The sequence below is a fragment of the Pelmatolapia mariae genome, linkage group LG10_11 (genome assembly GCF_036321145.2).
Source record: "Pelmatolapia mariae isolate MD_Pm_ZW linkage group LG10_11, Pm_UMD_F_2, whole genome shotgun sequence".
Classification (NCBI taxonomy): Eukaryota; Metazoa; Chordata; class Actinopteri; order Cichliformes; family Cichlidae; genus Pelmatolapia; species Pelmatolapia mariae.
This window is the reverse complement of record NC_086236.1, coordinates 32,487,537-32,504,281: the sequence shown is the minus strand read 5'-3', so window position 1 is coordinate 32,504,281 and position 16,745 is coordinate 32,487,537. Positions and strand designations below refer to the sequence as shown.

At 42.4% G+C, this 16,745-nt stretch overlaps 1 protein-coding gene across 1 annotated transcript in view; it reads left to right on the top strand.

Annotated features, from left to right (window-relative positions):
• pknox2 (pbx/knotted 1 homeobox 2) overlaps window positions 1-15,223 on the top strand; it is a 143,999-nt gene extending 128,776 nt beyond the window's left edge. Inside the window, exons 12-18 of the mRNA XM_063485977.1 lie at window positions 417-425; window positions 1,107-1,125; window positions 9,805-9,997; window positions 12,857-12,999; window positions 13,303-13,517; window positions 13,950-14,701; window positions 15,152-15,223. Of these exons, the coding sequence (XP_063342047.1) occupies window positions 417-425; window positions 1,107-1,125; window positions 9,805-9,997; window positions 12,857-12,999; window positions 13,303-13,517; window positions 13,950-14,701; window positions 15,152-15,210 (1,390 nt within the window). The 3' untranslated portion in view covers window positions 15,211-15,223. The remainder of the gene's footprint in view (window positions 1-416; window positions 426-1,106; window positions 1,126-9,804; window positions 9,998-12,856; window positions 13,000-13,302; window positions 13,518-13,949; window positions 14,702-15,151) is intronic.
• The last annotated feature ends 1,522 nt before the right edge of the window (window positions 15,224-16,745 follow it).

The window sequence follows — 16,745 nt, the reverse complement described above, 5'->3', positions numbered from 1 at the left end:
AATCCTGGAGGTCAGGCACAAATTGACAGGGTCCAGAGGTGCTATAAAAAGACCATAAAGTTCTCACACGTTATGCACATCGTCAAAGTAACCTTCACATTTCCCCAACAACACAGAGTAACTGCATCACCAACTCATAACCTGTAAACACAGTTTTCTTCACACATAAACCCAGAAATCCTGTAGTAGAAAAACATCAACCAGCTATCCTGGTATGAATCACATGATCAACTCACATGAAGAACTGTAATGCTGTAAAAATGTTAGCGCTGCGCAGGTGTATACACACTTTCTCACAGTTACCTCTGTGAGCAACACAAGGTAGTGAATAACAAACCCATGGTGAATTCACAGACACAGAAAATTTTAAACTAAAAGGTTAAATTTGCAGAGTTCACATAGTCATGTGACCCAAGTTTCCTCCTGTGGTCTCCTCCTGCTCCTGCAATAGAGACACACACAGAGATGCATCCACACATTTGTCAGGTGGGGGTTAACTTCACACAATGGTGTTAAATCAGTCAGTCTCGTCAGCTTTTGTCAGCTGTTGTCAATCAGTCAGTTTTATTTCTCTTACTCATTTGTCATTCACTCATTCATGCATTCATTCATTCTTTGCTAAAAGTGGAACCCATCAACGCATTCAGTTTCCACACATAGCAAAATGACGTCATTTCAAAAAGAAAAGAATTTAGACTGGATTTCCTCGTTGAATCCTTTTTGACAGGGACTTTCATTTTAATTATCCCAGATAAGTGACTTTCTCCTGACCCCATTTCAATATTTTGGAGAAAGTCAACGGTTTGCAACAGTTTTCTCGACATGTCGTATAGCGCTTTTGTTCCAATCGTGCAGATCTGCTCAAACATAGATTATAAAACAAAACTTTCAGTGCACTGTGAAAGTATCAAAATAAAAAGGCCTCGTTAAGTCATGACACATGCTCCTCATCTCAGGAGGGTAAATCATACCATTAGCATGATTTATCAAACCATCATACTAATTGGTAGGCTCAACTTCACAACAAAAGAAAAATCATCAGCTAGATAAACGTCAAACCAACCATCAGCCACACAACACACAACATAACCCTAATGTCTTATTAGCTATGAATTTAATCCCCAGGTCTGTACTTTTCACTCATTTGGGCCACAGACCCATCTTATTCAGTTTTTCTCTTTCCCCGTCATCATAAAACATGTGACATGTTGTCATACATTTCACAAAAGAAGTTTGTTCTTATGTATTCAGAGTTGTGTATCTGGGTGCAGTATTCACTCACACATCACAACAGGAAACTCAGTGTTTTAGAGTCTCCACTCTAACAAACTCCAACACATCTCATTCACTCATACTAGAATTCAGTCACCTGTCGTTAATCTAAGAACGATCAACTAATTTGCATATCAGCTATTAACCCACTAAGATGACAGGACAACAGAAATGCATGTTCAAAATATTATCACAAAAATAGAATTTCCCTCATACAGTAAATTACTTGTGCTGCATCAATCAGGCAGAAAGCATCTCCCAATTTACTATATTAACAACTAAATTTATTGTCTGATCACTGGTTGGTCAAACCAGAATCTTTTTTCCCACAAAAATTAAACTGTTGTCCTGCAACCTAGAGAGTTAACTGTCAGCATTGGATAAATTCAGCATTTGATAACAAGTGTCTGTTAAATTTACACTATTTTAACACTGATGAGAAATAACAAGCTGATTTTCATTGCATGTGTGTGTTATTAGGCAGGTTTAATCAATGTCTGTGGAGCTGCATCTCCAGCAGGGCATGTTCTTAAAGCTGCCTTTCCTACACACTTCTCTGCTATTATTTGATCATTTTTAACTAACGTGCTATGAGTCCATTGGTCTTTGCATCACACGAGGTGACTTGGACAAGATGATAAACAGACTCACATGCTCAAGATGCTGTCTAATCTTCATGAGCTCTCTTTTGTTTGTGTTAGTAGGGTTAGTGCATGTTCTGCTTGTGTGTGTGATTTTGTATGTTTCTTTTTGCAGTGTTTCAGACTCCTTCACAATTTTCCACTTAAGCAGTCAGTTTTCTTTTCCCCAGGTTTGCTAACCCAAATTTTGATTTCCCACATTAAACAACAGCTTTCCTCTGTGTTCTCACCTATTCACTCTGTTGTCCTCTCCCACTTCAACAGTCCAATAGCCAGCAGTTCTCTTCCAGCTTTGTCCTGTGTTCCACTGTCTCTTTTTGCCATTTTCTCCAAAGGTGGCAAATGTCAAACTCCAACAGTCTCCTCAGTTCTCCTCAAAAGTCCTTTTCACAAGCACAGTGACTTTGCAGCTTGTTGGAAACACAGTGTCATTCATCCAATCAGTCAGGATGATGGGTTTGTTTTTCTTCTCCGATGCTGTTTGTCCACACTGCTGCTGCTTGCTGGGACTCTTTGCTCAGGACTCTGCTGTCTCTTTATCTGCCATGTTATCGCTCTTGGGGCTGCATTCCTTGTCTTCAGGGAGGAGTGAGAGCTCGCTTGTGAGGTTGAGGGACACATGGTGCTGTAAATAAGTTAGCCAAAAACTTGGCCTAAACGTTTCCAGTGATGTTAAACTATAACTTTATTCCGACTGCTGCATGTGGAAAATCGATCCAGGTCTGCTTTTCACCTGAAAGTGACAAACTAAGACATTTTCATTATTATCATCACTGCTTAACCAACACACATCTATCTCTCTGTCTTTCGTGAACTCCCCTTTCTTAAAAGCAGAAAATGAGATTGTAGTTGTTCTTGGTTGATAAACACAAAACCTTTTTCCCATGATTATTTGTCATCTACAACGTAAATTTCGTCTCTTTTTACTCTTTTTTTTTCTTTACAATAGCTGGTGACCTGCAGAATCACCGCTCTCACAATTTGTGACAATTACGTTTACACAACGCACACACACACTGCGACGTCAGGCACATTCACACTCACTTTTTTTTCATCTGCATAAATAAATCATGTGGCTGATGATATGTGCCATGGTGATCCATAAGTATGATCACAAGTTTATGTAATTATTTTTCAGCCCAACAAAGCAAATAAACAAGAACATGATGCTGATGCTATGAACACTCTACACACGAGTCAAGATCCAGGAAAACTGCTGCGCATCTGAAAGAAGAAGCTGAACTCACGGATACGCTACATACTCGAGTTATCATAGTTCTCTTCCCCTTTCTTTGATGAGTTCTCAGCCAGCTCCTGATCTGATAATGTGTAGCTTGCTCATCAGCTCAGAAGAGACAGCAACGCAACCTCACACAGTGGTTGTGTGCTTCGCCCACTGTGGCAAAGACTTGCACCTTCATATTCACTCAGCTTCTCCATCATGTAGTTTTCAACTGCTTCATATAGGGTGCAGCATATTAGTTGTTTTCATATCTGTGCTCTATATCTCAACAATGGCTCATAATAAGACGACAAACAGGTCAAGTGCCTCTATGCATTTCATTAGTTTAAATATTTACCTATTTTACTTCATCTCATATGTCATTGTACTGAATTTGAGCAACCTTAAGCTTAATGCAGATTACTGTTAACAACTGGTTAAATTAATGGTCAGGAGCACAGGCTGTTGTTGATCAGGGCAATCTAAAGAATCATCTAAACATTTTGTGTCAGCAAGGGGTGGGGGAAAGCCATTCACCAGAGCATAGCTTAACTGCTGCTGATGTGGGCTGGCCTTCTCCACACGCTCTTCGAGGCTGCTGTGTTTTCTGAAAACTTCCAACATTTGAGATTCTCCCGCGACCAGTTTACGCTCATGACAGTTATGAGAATATAAATGGCTCGCGCTGCCGGGAGTGAATTCTTGCATGAATGTGTCATCTCCCTTTGAGGCAGTCTTACTTGCTCGGGAACCCATGATAACAACAACCGTGTCACAGACCACGCCTGCTCCGCAGCATTCACACAACAACAACAACAACACAAAATAGGCCTACTGTCCAGCACAGTCTGGACTCCGCGGAACTTCTCAACGCCTCACAAAGTGGCGGAGGACTCACTACAGTACCTCACAAAGTGGCCTGTACCTATCGCTCCACAAAGTAGCGAAAAACACCGTACTTAGCCCCACAAAGTGGCTAAGGGTCAACACACTCACACGGTTATAGAGTCGGGCTCTAGGAACTTACTTGGTGTTGCTTAGCGTGTAATAGCAGCCTCAGATCCCGCCGATCGTCATTCATCGAGGAGAGAAAACGGACAGCTAATCCACCGACCCGATGACAAATTCTCACGTCTCGCTGACGTCAGGGTTCTCTCCTCGGTGAATGCCGACTCCAGGGCTCCGGCGTCGAAGGACCAATTAATGATAGGTTTGTAGCATAAACCTATTCGCTGGAACGTTGAAGGCAATGTAATTACACAGCAAGCAAGACACGAGTAGGCAAAGTTCTTTATGTTTCACGTGCACGGGAGAGAACTGGACAGGCGCCGTTCCTTCGCTTGACCCCAGTTGCTCTCCTCCGCTCCCCCGTAGCACTGCTCTTTTATTGTGGTTACATGAATATCCCCTCCCTTTCTTCCCTCCCCATCTCCAGCTGCCTCCCTCTTCCCGCTCCACCACAATCACCCACACATGCAGGGCCTTGGGGTAGGGGTGTGTCATCAGGGTGCAGAGGAGGCATCCCCCCCCTCTGTCCCCTTCTGGCTGCCTCTGCCTCAATTTTATCTCACAACTTAGACATTCACATTACTCACACTCTCATAACACATACATATAGGATCTTGGGGGTGGGCTTACAACACGGACTCCAAATTACTATCAGGGTGTACACCTCACCCCTGGCGTCGTTGCCCACCTCTCAATTTTAAATACACGTAGACATTGAGGGCTATCAGGAGGGGCTATGCGCTTACCTGCTGCTCTCTCGCAGGTAGCTCCATGCCCTCCTGGGTTTTAATTGCACCTTAGAACACATATACATCAACACTACATATGAGCGGGTAGAGGGAGGTTTGGAGTCTTCTTACACCCCCGGTCTCTGCGGCCTGCTGGAGCGGGGGGGCTAGGAGGAGGAGTTGGCCGTCCGACTGGGGTCTGGTGTGTGGGGCCTCCCTGCTGCTGCGGAGTCGGGGCAGTCTGCTTCTCCCCACTGCAGGGAAAAGGGTAACACCACCTGGGTCTGGGTGCAGTTTCCCCCTCCAGGGGCAAGGGTACCTAGACCCGATTCTTAGAGTACGCTTGGGGAGTGTGATTGTGTGTACAGCGTCTCTTTATGTCTGTCTCCACGTTGGTTGAGTGTGGAGTAATTGCCTATGAGAGCATGAGGGTGGGAATGGATGTTTGTATTTGAGTGTGCCTGTATGTCTGTGTCTATATGTCAGGTTGTGTATCAGACGCCACCTCTCTGGGGACATCTCAGGCCCTCCAAGGTTTGGAGGCCTATCTCCCCCCACCACTTCCCCTGCCGGTGGCAGACGCCCTCAGACATCGATGTGTTGGTGGTTCCTTGTGTCCGGGGGTGGGCGTCCGGGTACACACCGGCTCACTCCTTGGTGGCTGCTTATCGGGGCCTGGAACCTGGGGCTCGCTCAGGCCACTTCGGGGGTGGGGTGCCCTCGGCCTCTCGGCCTGGGGCTCGGTCACTCAGGCACAGCTGGCTGCCGGCGGAGCTCACGGGCACGTCACTGCAACCCCCCCTGGCTTCTGCTCCGCGGCTGCTGAGTGATCCCTCATCTGGGACTCTCCTCAGCTCTTTCTGGGACAGTGGCGCGGCTGCCCCTCTGTTGGTCTTCCTTGGTCTCTTGTGTTCTGGGGGCCTCTGGATGTCTGGAGTTTTGATCTCCTCCATACCTGCTTCATGCCCTGGAGGATGGGACTGTGGCCCCCCACACCCTCTAGCAGATCATTACATTAAGGAACCTTTTAAATACAAGCGCGCTCATGCTCACAGGTGTACACACAGGTGATCACACACACAAACTACACCCTTTTTGGCTCCTACCTCAAAGCACACTGTGCGCTGTCGATCTTACGTGCTGCACAATAATGTTTAATATTAAGTATTTAGTGTTATATTCCCATATATCATTGTGATGTTGTTTATTCTATTACTCTCGTTTTCTTCTGCTTGTTTTCTTTTTTCTTTCTCAACAGGTGATCCAGGTGATCGATATATGTATTTTTTGTCTGCTTATTTTGTTGTTTTTTGTTTTTTGCCCTTTATCCCCGTCCCTCTTCTCCGCTGTTTTTTTTTTTTGTTTTGTTTTGTTTTGTTTTTTCCCCCCTCTTTCTTTCTCCCTTTTCTTTTCCCCTGTCCCGTATCTAGCAAGTAAAAAAAATAAAATAAAATAAAATAAACAATAAAAGGTAAATCAAATGGACCATTACGGCAAGGCTGGGATGGTCCATTTGGTAAAGTAAATCCGTTGGGCATCTTTCTTCGCCTTTAGACAATAATTCTGATGGCAAAAGAACCAAACGGGACAGGTTTAAAAAAAAAAAGAAAAAAAAATGAATATGCATAGGTTCATTAACATATAACATCTTATATAGGTATGCATGTGAACAAAGAATACCCTGTGTGTGTGTGTGTGTGTGTGGTCATAAAATGACTTCCTAACCCTGTTGGCCTGGAAGTCCAGCAGTTCATCTAAACAAAATGCACTTAGACTAAAACAGGCATAGATACGTTTATCCTACCATAAAACAATAAGACAAGGTACGACCTATCCCATGCTCCCAGGATGTGGGTGTGAAAGCCAGAGTGCTCTGGAATGCACACAACGTGTGTCTGCAGACTACTAAGGATCAAACCTCTATTAATCTACAACTAATTATAAAACTCTAAGCATATATAAGTAGATATTTCTAAGCATAAATGACAATCAACAATACAAAACCTAACATATTCCTTCCACTCCCTGACAATATCCTCAGTTGAAGTAAGCAACGGTCCACCTGTACCATACATTGTGCAGGTAGAACACCGCTTTCCCCTCCTGAGTCACCTGAGGGTTTGCCAGAAACTCATCGACGCAGTCCTACAGTCTTTTTCCATAGACTCTTTAAACTCCTCCCACACCCGAGTTTTTGCTTTAGCCACTGCTCAAGCCACGTTCCGCTTGGCCTGTCGGTACCAACCAGCTTTTGGCCACGACTCAGAGTAAAAATGGTCCATTCAGACTCAATGTCCCCATTCTCCCATGAAATGCAGTCTTAGCTCTGCTAAAGGTGGGAGTTGAAGATCTCACAGACCAAGGCCTCTACCAGACATTCCCAGTGCACCCTCAATATACATTTAGGTGAGCTAGGTCTGTCCAGCATCCTTCTCCACCACCTGATCCAACTCACCAGCAGATAGTGATCAGTTAACACCTCAGCCCCTTTCTTCACCGAGTATCCAGAACATACAGCCACCGGAACCATTCCTGAATGTACATGCAGCAGTCTCTAGGAGACTGGTCCCAGAATTATTCCACATCCCAGTCGCTACCCTCAGTAGCCGGGATCAGTCTGCCACAGTCTCCCCCCTTGGCTGCCGCCTGGCACACACTGTACTCGACCCCTACAGCGCCTCAGGATTACAGGAGCGTGGGCCCATGTCCCTTCTTCTTGCGCCAGCCTGGGCCCCATTGCCTAAAGGGGCCCAGGCGCTCGCCCTTGGGCACCCTTCCAAGGCCCAGCTCCAGGGCAGAGCCCTAGTAACGCTATTCAGGCAGGATGAACTGTTCCCTAGACTTTTTACTCATAGGCGTCTTCTGATTTGCTTTTTGTCTGGTCCCTCACCCAGGACCAATTTGCCATGGGAAACCCCCTAACAACATAACACCTTGGATCCCTGGAACACACAAAGCTCTCCAGATAAGGTAGTGATAAGGTAGTGATTCACAGAGGGAGTATGAGAATGTTTTATGCCTTTTGGAACAACACCAGATAAATGTCCAATATTTTAAAGTGACACATATGGATAATTTGGAGATATTTTTTACAACTTGTGAAAGGTGTGAATTAACTTCATATCAACATCACTTATTTGCTTATGAGTCTTAGTTACAGTGTTGTGAAAAAGTATTTGCCACCTTCTTAATTTGTTAGCTTTCTTTGATATCTGTCACACTTAAATGTTTTAGATCATCAACAGCTACATAGAATCTATCTGATAAAGTGAAACAGGCTAAGAGATCTCAAAGAGGAACACATTATACCGTGATCTAAAGAAACTCAAAACCAGATAAGAAACAAAGCTAGTAAATCCAATCAGGCTTGAAAGGGTTACAAAGCCGGTTTTAAAGTTTTGGGGTTCCAGCAAACTGTAATGAATACAATTATCCACAAATGAAAAAAACCCCAAAAAACTTGGAATAGTGGTGGACCTTCTGCCGAATAGCTGGCGTACCAAAATTACTGCATGAACACACTGAAAACCAGGAGCTCACCAAAGAACCCAGAACAACTTCTAAAGAATTGCAGGCCTCACTTGAATGATTGTTCAATTTCTGGCTGTCTTCCATAGTATGTTTATTGTCTTTCTCCCTTCATCACCGTCATCACTGGTCACAGCAGATGGCTGCTTCTCCCTGAGCCTGGTTCTGCCAGAGGTTTCTTCCTATTAAAATGGAATTTTTGCTTCCCACTGTTGCCAAAGTGCTTGATCATATCACCTTGAGGTGACTGTTGTTGTGATATATATGAATAAAATTGAATTGAACTGAAAATTTAATTATTGAAGAACTTAGTTTAAATAAAGTATGAAATAATTTAAAAAAAGGATTTCAGTTATAATAGAGCTTTAACCCATACCAACCTTCATTACTGAATTCTAGTAGTGGGCTTGCATGAAAGAACAAACATTTAAATCTTAGCACATGCTTAAGGAATTCAAACATATAACCAAAGCTGCTTCGTGTGTGGTTGTGGGAATTTTGTGTCAGAATTGAGAACCACTTGAGCAAATCATCTATAGTAAAATAAAAGCATTGTAGCTTTCTTACATTTAGAGTACAAAACCCTATCACAGTGTTCTTGTCACTTCCGTGGAGTCAAATAGAAGTTTTGCACAATGTACAGCATGTACAGCCTGCCAGGGACAGAAACAAGCCATCTGGTGTGTTATTTGCAACAGTATCTTAGCAGTAGCTCTTGGGCTGAAGTGCAGTAAAAAATAGAATCTGAATGATAGAGGCTGAAAAAGCCACTGGTGATGGTTCACTTGTTTGAAGTGGGCTACAGCCAGTGTGCTTCACAGCACACACAGAAATACACACACACACACACACACACACACACACACACACACACACACACACACACACACACACACACACACACACACACCGGCTGTAAGACCCGCTGTTGAGAACTGGAGGTCTGCTGCAGTCAGTGCCATTTGGGAGAATACATGCTTCCAGATGTCCTCTCTGTAATTAGAGTTAGACTCAGTAAATGAGAGGTTGGATCTTGGGCTGGTCCAGGCTGAGGCCCTCCCTGACTATTTAAGCTGCTTTCCAGCACTGTCCAGATTTTTATGGAAATTCTAGTCTCTGCAACCACATTTTCAAATAACATCAGCAGAGAAAGCAGAAAGACTTGAGGTAAGGTGGTAACAGCTTTCATCAGATGTCTTTGGATAATATACTTTGGTTAATGTTAATTCCATTTCTGATTTGTTACTCTAGAGGATTTCTTAGATTTATCAGAATTATTGCTGTATTTTGTCACATGTAGTGAAGAACAGCAGTGAACATAAGATTAAGGAAAGCAGTCATATATGAGGTAAAAACAAACAAACAACCAAACGAAAAAAAAACTTCATCTTCTTTTCTTGCTTAGGTGTTCAAAATGTCAATCGCCCAGGCAGCGGCCAAGGCCATGCTATCTGATGCCCTGCTGCGGGATGACTCTGGGATACACCGTATCAGCCACCTGGAACTGGAGCTTCCTCTTGACAAGGTCATCAAGTTTGTGTCTGTGGGCCTTCCGCTGATGCTGGTGTGCATGGCATTTGCCCGTGAAATCTCCCTGGGTGAGCAACTCTGTGTGTTTTTTTTATACTATGTCAGGACATTTGTTTTGTATTCCATTTGCTTTTGCCCTTAATTATACCCTCATGAATATTATAGGTCTTTTTTTCTCCATGCTCTTATTGGATTTTGTGGTCCTTGTTTTAGCAATGTTAATAGTCCTCCTTGTACACTAATCTTGTACTTTTTGTTCCTAAATGTCTTTTTATTCATTTGCATTTAGCTGAATTCATGATAAGGATGAGTCTCATACTTAGCGGAATAGACCTAATATTTCTAATATTACTAATATTTCTGCTGCTCTTCAAACTACCCCCCCCCCCTCCTTAATAGGGTTCTTAACTTTTTTTAATCTCTACAGATTTGCAGGTTTGATAAAACAGAGTTTTATCCCACATTCCCTCTTACAATACGTATACAAGGAAATTTAATATAAAGAACTGTAAAACAAAGATATTAATTACTCAGTCAAGGAAGAGGAAAGATTTAAACATCTGTCATAAAAGGAGGACTGTAACGGCTGACTCCATTAAGACCCCCTCAAAGCCTCAACAGTACATGTTATGCAACATTGACAAGACATCATGAAATTACTGAAAACAAGAAATAACAAAGGGTTTAAAACTCCATTCAGCACTTTATTGGTTTTACTGCCATTTCTTCTGCTGTCAGAGGGGAAAATAAAATAAAAAAATAATTTAAGTTGAACAAGCACACAGATACTATATTCCCGGCCATTCATAACAAAAAGAGCACAGCTGACAATCATAAATATACTTGGCAGGTCCACAAGTGTATTGCTGGAGAGACTGACTGCCTTGACCTTGAACTAAACGTCTTCTCTACAGAGCCGGTGTGCAATCAGCCTGATGCGCCTGATACTAATTGAAACAGGGGATGATTGAGAGGAGTGTTCACTAACGGTGGCAAGCTGTAATTACCAGCCAAAGTTTTTCTCTAGCAGCTCCCCTCTATTTAAGTCAAATGAGAGGATGTGTTGATTAACCAGAGGAGGGGATGGGGAGTGTGTGTGTAGGACATGACATGGTCCTGAGATTCACAGCTCATCTGCTGCATCTTGCTGCTTATCTGCTGGCTTGTCAGTTTCACAACAGTGCCTGAGTGTACTGTTGTCTGGAGTCCGGTTTACTTGCACCTGTGCTCTTAGCCAAGAAGCCTTGTTTAAAGCACAAATGTGGAGGCGATCTGCCAATATTAAGTGAGGATTGAAAGGAGGTGATAGAAGCAGGGACAGAACTTTTTTCAACTCCCTCACTTTGTCAAATGGCTTGCACAGGTAGGGAACTGAAGGGGAAAATATTGTTATAAGATTTCATGAGAAGGCATGCTCTGTTGTTTTTGTTTATAATTTTTTTTTTATTTAGGAATTATTTAGCAATATGTAACAAGCTGCATGAAACCATAATTGGCATGGTTAGTACATAATAATAATAATTATAACAATGCTTTCACAGCATGTCTTTTATCCAGTCTTCCTTCTTTCTCCCCAACCGGTCGTGGCAGATGGCTGCTTCACCCTGAGCCTGGTTCTGCCGGAGGTTTCTTCCTCTTAAAAGGGAGTTTGTCTTTCCCACTGTTGCCAAAGTGCTTGCTCATACCTGGTCGAATGATTGTTGGGTTTTTCTCTGTATGCATTATTGTAGGGTCTACTTTACAATATAAAGTATCTTGAGGTGACTGTTGTTGTGATTTGGCGCTGTATAAATAACACTGTATTGAACTGAATTGAAAAACTCCTGGGTTCTAATCCACCATGTGGCTGTGTGGAGCATGTTCTCCCCATGTCTGCTTGGGTTCTTTCTGGGTCCTTCAGCTTCCTCCCACAGTCAAAAGACAAGGGACTGAGTTGAGTTAATTGGTGATTCTAAATGTGTACGCATGGTTGTCTGTCTTTCTGTGTTAGCCCTGCAACAGGCTGGCGACCTCAGTATACTCCACCTCAACCACTGGGATAGGTTCCAACAACACTGTGATCCTGAATTGGATAAGTGGAAGACACTGGATGACTGGGTTATAATAACAAACACAAAGTCATAGATATCAGATGTTTATTTGAATTCTGTGTCAATGTGACAATACAAGCGCTCTCCTTGTATTTTTAAATATCTATATTAAAAATCATGACCATTTCAATAATTTTAGCACTTAACTAGGGCTGAATAATTACAAAAATATGCACACCCATGAGATAAGTGGGCCATGCACTGTAATCGTGAGGTGGAGTGGTGAGAGAAATTATATCCTGGCAGTAGAGTAGTGGCAGCATATTTGTACTTATAGAGAGCTGGCCAAATGTGGAGGGTGCAAGGATAAAACAGACTGTTTTTCTTGCAAAGCTGCAAGTAGGTGGGGCACACTTTGATGTCTTCTAACTCTAGCTCTCTGTTTAAGGGTGGAGCACCCTTGAGAAATGACAGATGGGTGTGGGTGGACGATATGTGGTAATATAAAGGTGAACTAAATATAAGGTGGGTGAGCATAAATTTGGAACACAGTCACCCAGAGTTTTTCTTTTTCTTTTAAATGCCATGTTGCCACTTGGAAACATATGATTTCTACAGAGATCTATTCCAGTGAAAGGGAAAGGGCATGCAGAACCTCAGATGTACAGCATGTGTCTAGCATTGGACTTTTAGGATGGAAAACTCTGTGTGTGTGTGTGTGTGTGTGTGTGTGTGTGAGAGAGAGAGAGAGAGAGAGAGAGAGTGAGAGAGAGAGAGAGATTGCTACTGTGCAGTGGCTTACAGGCATATCGACAAAACAGAATCAACTGATGTTGCATGAAGTAATTTTCCATATTTTCACATCAGGTTATAGATCAATATTTGTATATTCTGCAGGGCCTCAGATCAGCTGTTTTCCTCCCAGTAACTTCACTGTGAAGCAGGCCAGCTATGTAGACACATACTGCTGGGACTCTCTCATGCATCATGAGTTTGACAGTGATGGGAACTTCGAGGAGCGCTCCCTCTGGGTACACAAAGTGAGTTCAAAGATTCTGATCAAGCACTCTTGAATGTTATTCCTGCCTAGAGTGGATGATAAACCACTGAAACCCCTGCAAAATTTCAGTCAAAAATGTCAGTGTACCACATTTCTGAGTCAAGGATTGATTTAGTTTAGTTTTTTCTAAAAACCCTTTACAAATCATTCACGCTTCTTCATTTGTAATACTGAGTTATTAATAAAAGATGAGTAGTGAGACTGGCTGTTTTTTTGTTTCATCTATACGATTGGGTGTTTCTTCTCCATTTATTCCTAATTTCTGTTGTCATTGTCTGTCCAGATGTTCCCTTACTCTCTTCTGGCCATGGCCGTGCTGATGTACCTCCCAGCTCTAATCTGGCGCCAGCTTGTCATGCCCACACTGGGATCAGACCTGCTCTTCATAATTGATGAACTGGACAAGTCCTACAACCGCTCAGTCCGAATGGCCCAAAACATTCTGGATATGCGCCAGAACACTAAGAACCCGCTGACGTTTCAGGCTGAGTTGCAGCGGTAAGGGACTTATGATTGTTAGTTTGTAAACACAAGTGTTCATACGCTTTGAGTAGCTTCAGCGTATGATTATTGATTCACTCACATGTCTAGTTGTATAAATCTCCAAGGACTCCTGTGATAAAACTAGGTCATTGCAGCAGCAGTAAAAAGTATCTGTCATTCAGAGGATACAAAAGTGATGCTATTCTGTCTCTTGATAAACTAGGAAAGCTAAGAGCAATCGCTTCCTCTCCCACAGCAACTACCCTTGTTATACCCTTAAGCAAAGCGCTTAGCTACCAACAGTCTCAGTACTGTTGGTATTGTGGTCAGGAACTCCTAGGAGCCAAAAGTAGAACATTGTGGTTGTGTTGGGTGGCTCCCAGCTGGGTGTATTTGTAGCAGTACGACTATGGTTATAATGCTGAGTTTGTTCTTGTGTCATTGCAGGGCCAAAAAGAAGCGGTACTTTGAGTACCCCCTTCTGGAGAGACACATGCAGTGCAAACAAAACTCGTACTTTCTTGTTAGCATGCTTTTCTTGCGGGGCTTCCTCCTCCTGATCTTCATGACTGCTGCCTGCCTGTACCTGGCCTACTTCCATCTGTCTGCCTTCCTGCAGGATGAGTTTAGCTGCTTCGTACGCACAGGGATGCTGCGAGATCAGAACTGGATCCCTGAATTGGTTCAGTGTAAAATGATTGGCCAGTTAGTCTTTCAGGTGATAAGTGTTGCTAATGGTGCCATCTATATCCTATTGGCACCTATCGTCCTCTTCAGCCTCCTTCGACTCTTTGTTTGGGATACCACCTTCATTTCTATCTATGAGGTCCTCCCAGCGCTGGACCTCATCAACAGACGACGGCTAGGTTGCCCACTGAACGACCTCAATGTCCTCTTGCTCTTCTTGCGTGCCAATATAGCTCACTTGAAGTCCTATGGGCAGGTGAGGGCTTTGTGTTCTCTGGCACCCCCACAGGTGGGAAACACCACAGCACAACAAGGTTTACATGCAATGCTGACCCAAGAGGAAATAGAGGAGCGTGAAGAGGCAGCAAAGGAGCTTGCTGAGGAAGTTGGGGAGGCCAGGGAGGAAGGGAAACTCAACTTAGTGGACATCATGACTATTCTGGGAGCAGCACAGGGAAGAGTGGTGAACTGCAATGAGAAGAGGCCTCTGGTGGAGGAGAACATGAGTCTCGGTACCGTAACACTTATCTACACACTCAAACGCCTTCTGCTAGTGGCTATTTTTGTCTACATCATTTGGGATGTACAGAAAATCATTAAGTGACCTCCAGACTACAGACACAGGTTCTAAAAAGGGAATAACAAATGCTTTACATATATAGTAGGGTGGCTTTCGCAGTGCTCATTGCATAGAAATGAAGGTCATGTCCAACAGGACTTTAAGGAAACAGTTTGATAAGCAGTGGCAACTAAAGAATCCAAGTCACAATATTTTTTCTGTGTGGTTTTAAAATGCACTGGTTTTTGTCTTCCTGTATGTAACCACAGCAGAGCACCTACGTTTCTAAAAGAGTCTTTTCAAAACACTGGCTTATGCTTAGATCAATAGATAGGTTGATAGATAGGTAGTTATAGAGTTGTGGTACTTCCTAGTCCTAACTGCCCTCTCCGTCTCTTTACAGAGCCAAACCACCAGGGGTACCATGAGTTGAAGGAGACTGCACCATTTAGTCATTACTAGGCCTCCTATGGACTTAATCAATATGATAACATGGGGGAATAAGAAAGGGAAGGGGTGGGCTGAAAACAAAACAAAACAAAAACATTTTTTGAGTTATAATGCAAAAAGTTCTGGCTGTAAATGTCAATGGAGCAGGATTTGTCAGTTTTCTACAATATCTGCCACTGAATTTCTTTGTGTCTCTCAGTATAGGCGACTAAATTACTAAAGGACAGTGTGCAAGAGAACACTTTTTGACAACATGACATTTGTCAGAAATCAGAATTCCATAAATATACAGTCCATACAGTACGCTACTGTACACTCCTGATTTCCATCAAGACACAAAAGAACATATTCAGTGGCAGCTATGGGTTCTATTCATTTTCCGCAACTTCCATTGCATAATTTTATACAAGGTGAGGGTATTGAATATTTTATTTGATGTATTCCTGTCTTTTATCCTTTGTTTTCTGTGAATTACAGACACTTGTATTCTATATATTTCCAAATAAATAAATACTGTTTTTATTTAGTTGTGTGTTTTTTTAATCAGAATGAAACCACACGAGTCGCAGTTTTGCATTTTACATTTATCAAAGAGCTTCTACTCTACTACATCAAAGTCATACTGAGCTCTTTATTAAAGGCTGACTGAGAGCCACTCATTTTAAAAGTGATTTTATTTTTATTTCACACAATTCTGTTCTTTCTCAATGCACAAATAACAGACACTTGTAAGTAACAGTAAACACACACAAATTAATTACACTGAGGTCAAAGCCAATTCATCTGAAATGGAAATCGTAATGTATAAAATTACCAAAATGTAATTAGATTCTAGACTTTACATTATTTATTATTTCACCAGTTCTTACAGGCATCATATGCAATACTCGTATACTTGTGTTATGTTCTTAGGTAAATTGAACATTCCAAGAAACGTGGCCCCCCTCTCCAACACCACCCAAGAAAGAGCCAAAACTGTAGCAATCTCTCTCTTTTAAAATGCTATGTAGTCATTTATTTATCTCTAAAGGTCCCTAAGCTTCCCTACCAAACAAAAGTCAACCAAAAAACAATTTGCTTTTCTAATGTTCTACTTTGAAAAACAGGAGAAAACTGAGTTCAACAGAAAAAGCTTCTCACTCCTACAAGACTGCTACAGTAGACAATAAATATATACATTGAAAGGGTTACAAATGACCTATTTCACAAAGCTATTTACAATTATTTACAATGGAATACTCATATTTTGTATTTTAAATACGCCGGTACATGTATTCCTTTACTCCCCAACACTGATCAAGACACACCCATGTCCCACCTGAGATAGAGGAGAGAGAGGAGTCACACACACATATATGACCCAGATGTTCCTGGGTCATAACAACTTCTTTAGAATGAGATGGTGGAGTAATTGTACAGAAAAACTTTCAGTGTTTCAACAGAGCAAGTAGTTTACCCAGAGTTGTCTTTGAGCATCATTATCTGTGTGCTTCTGAGCAACCAAAAGACCCACAAGAAGAGTTGTGTCACCTTGACCGACTGTTCTA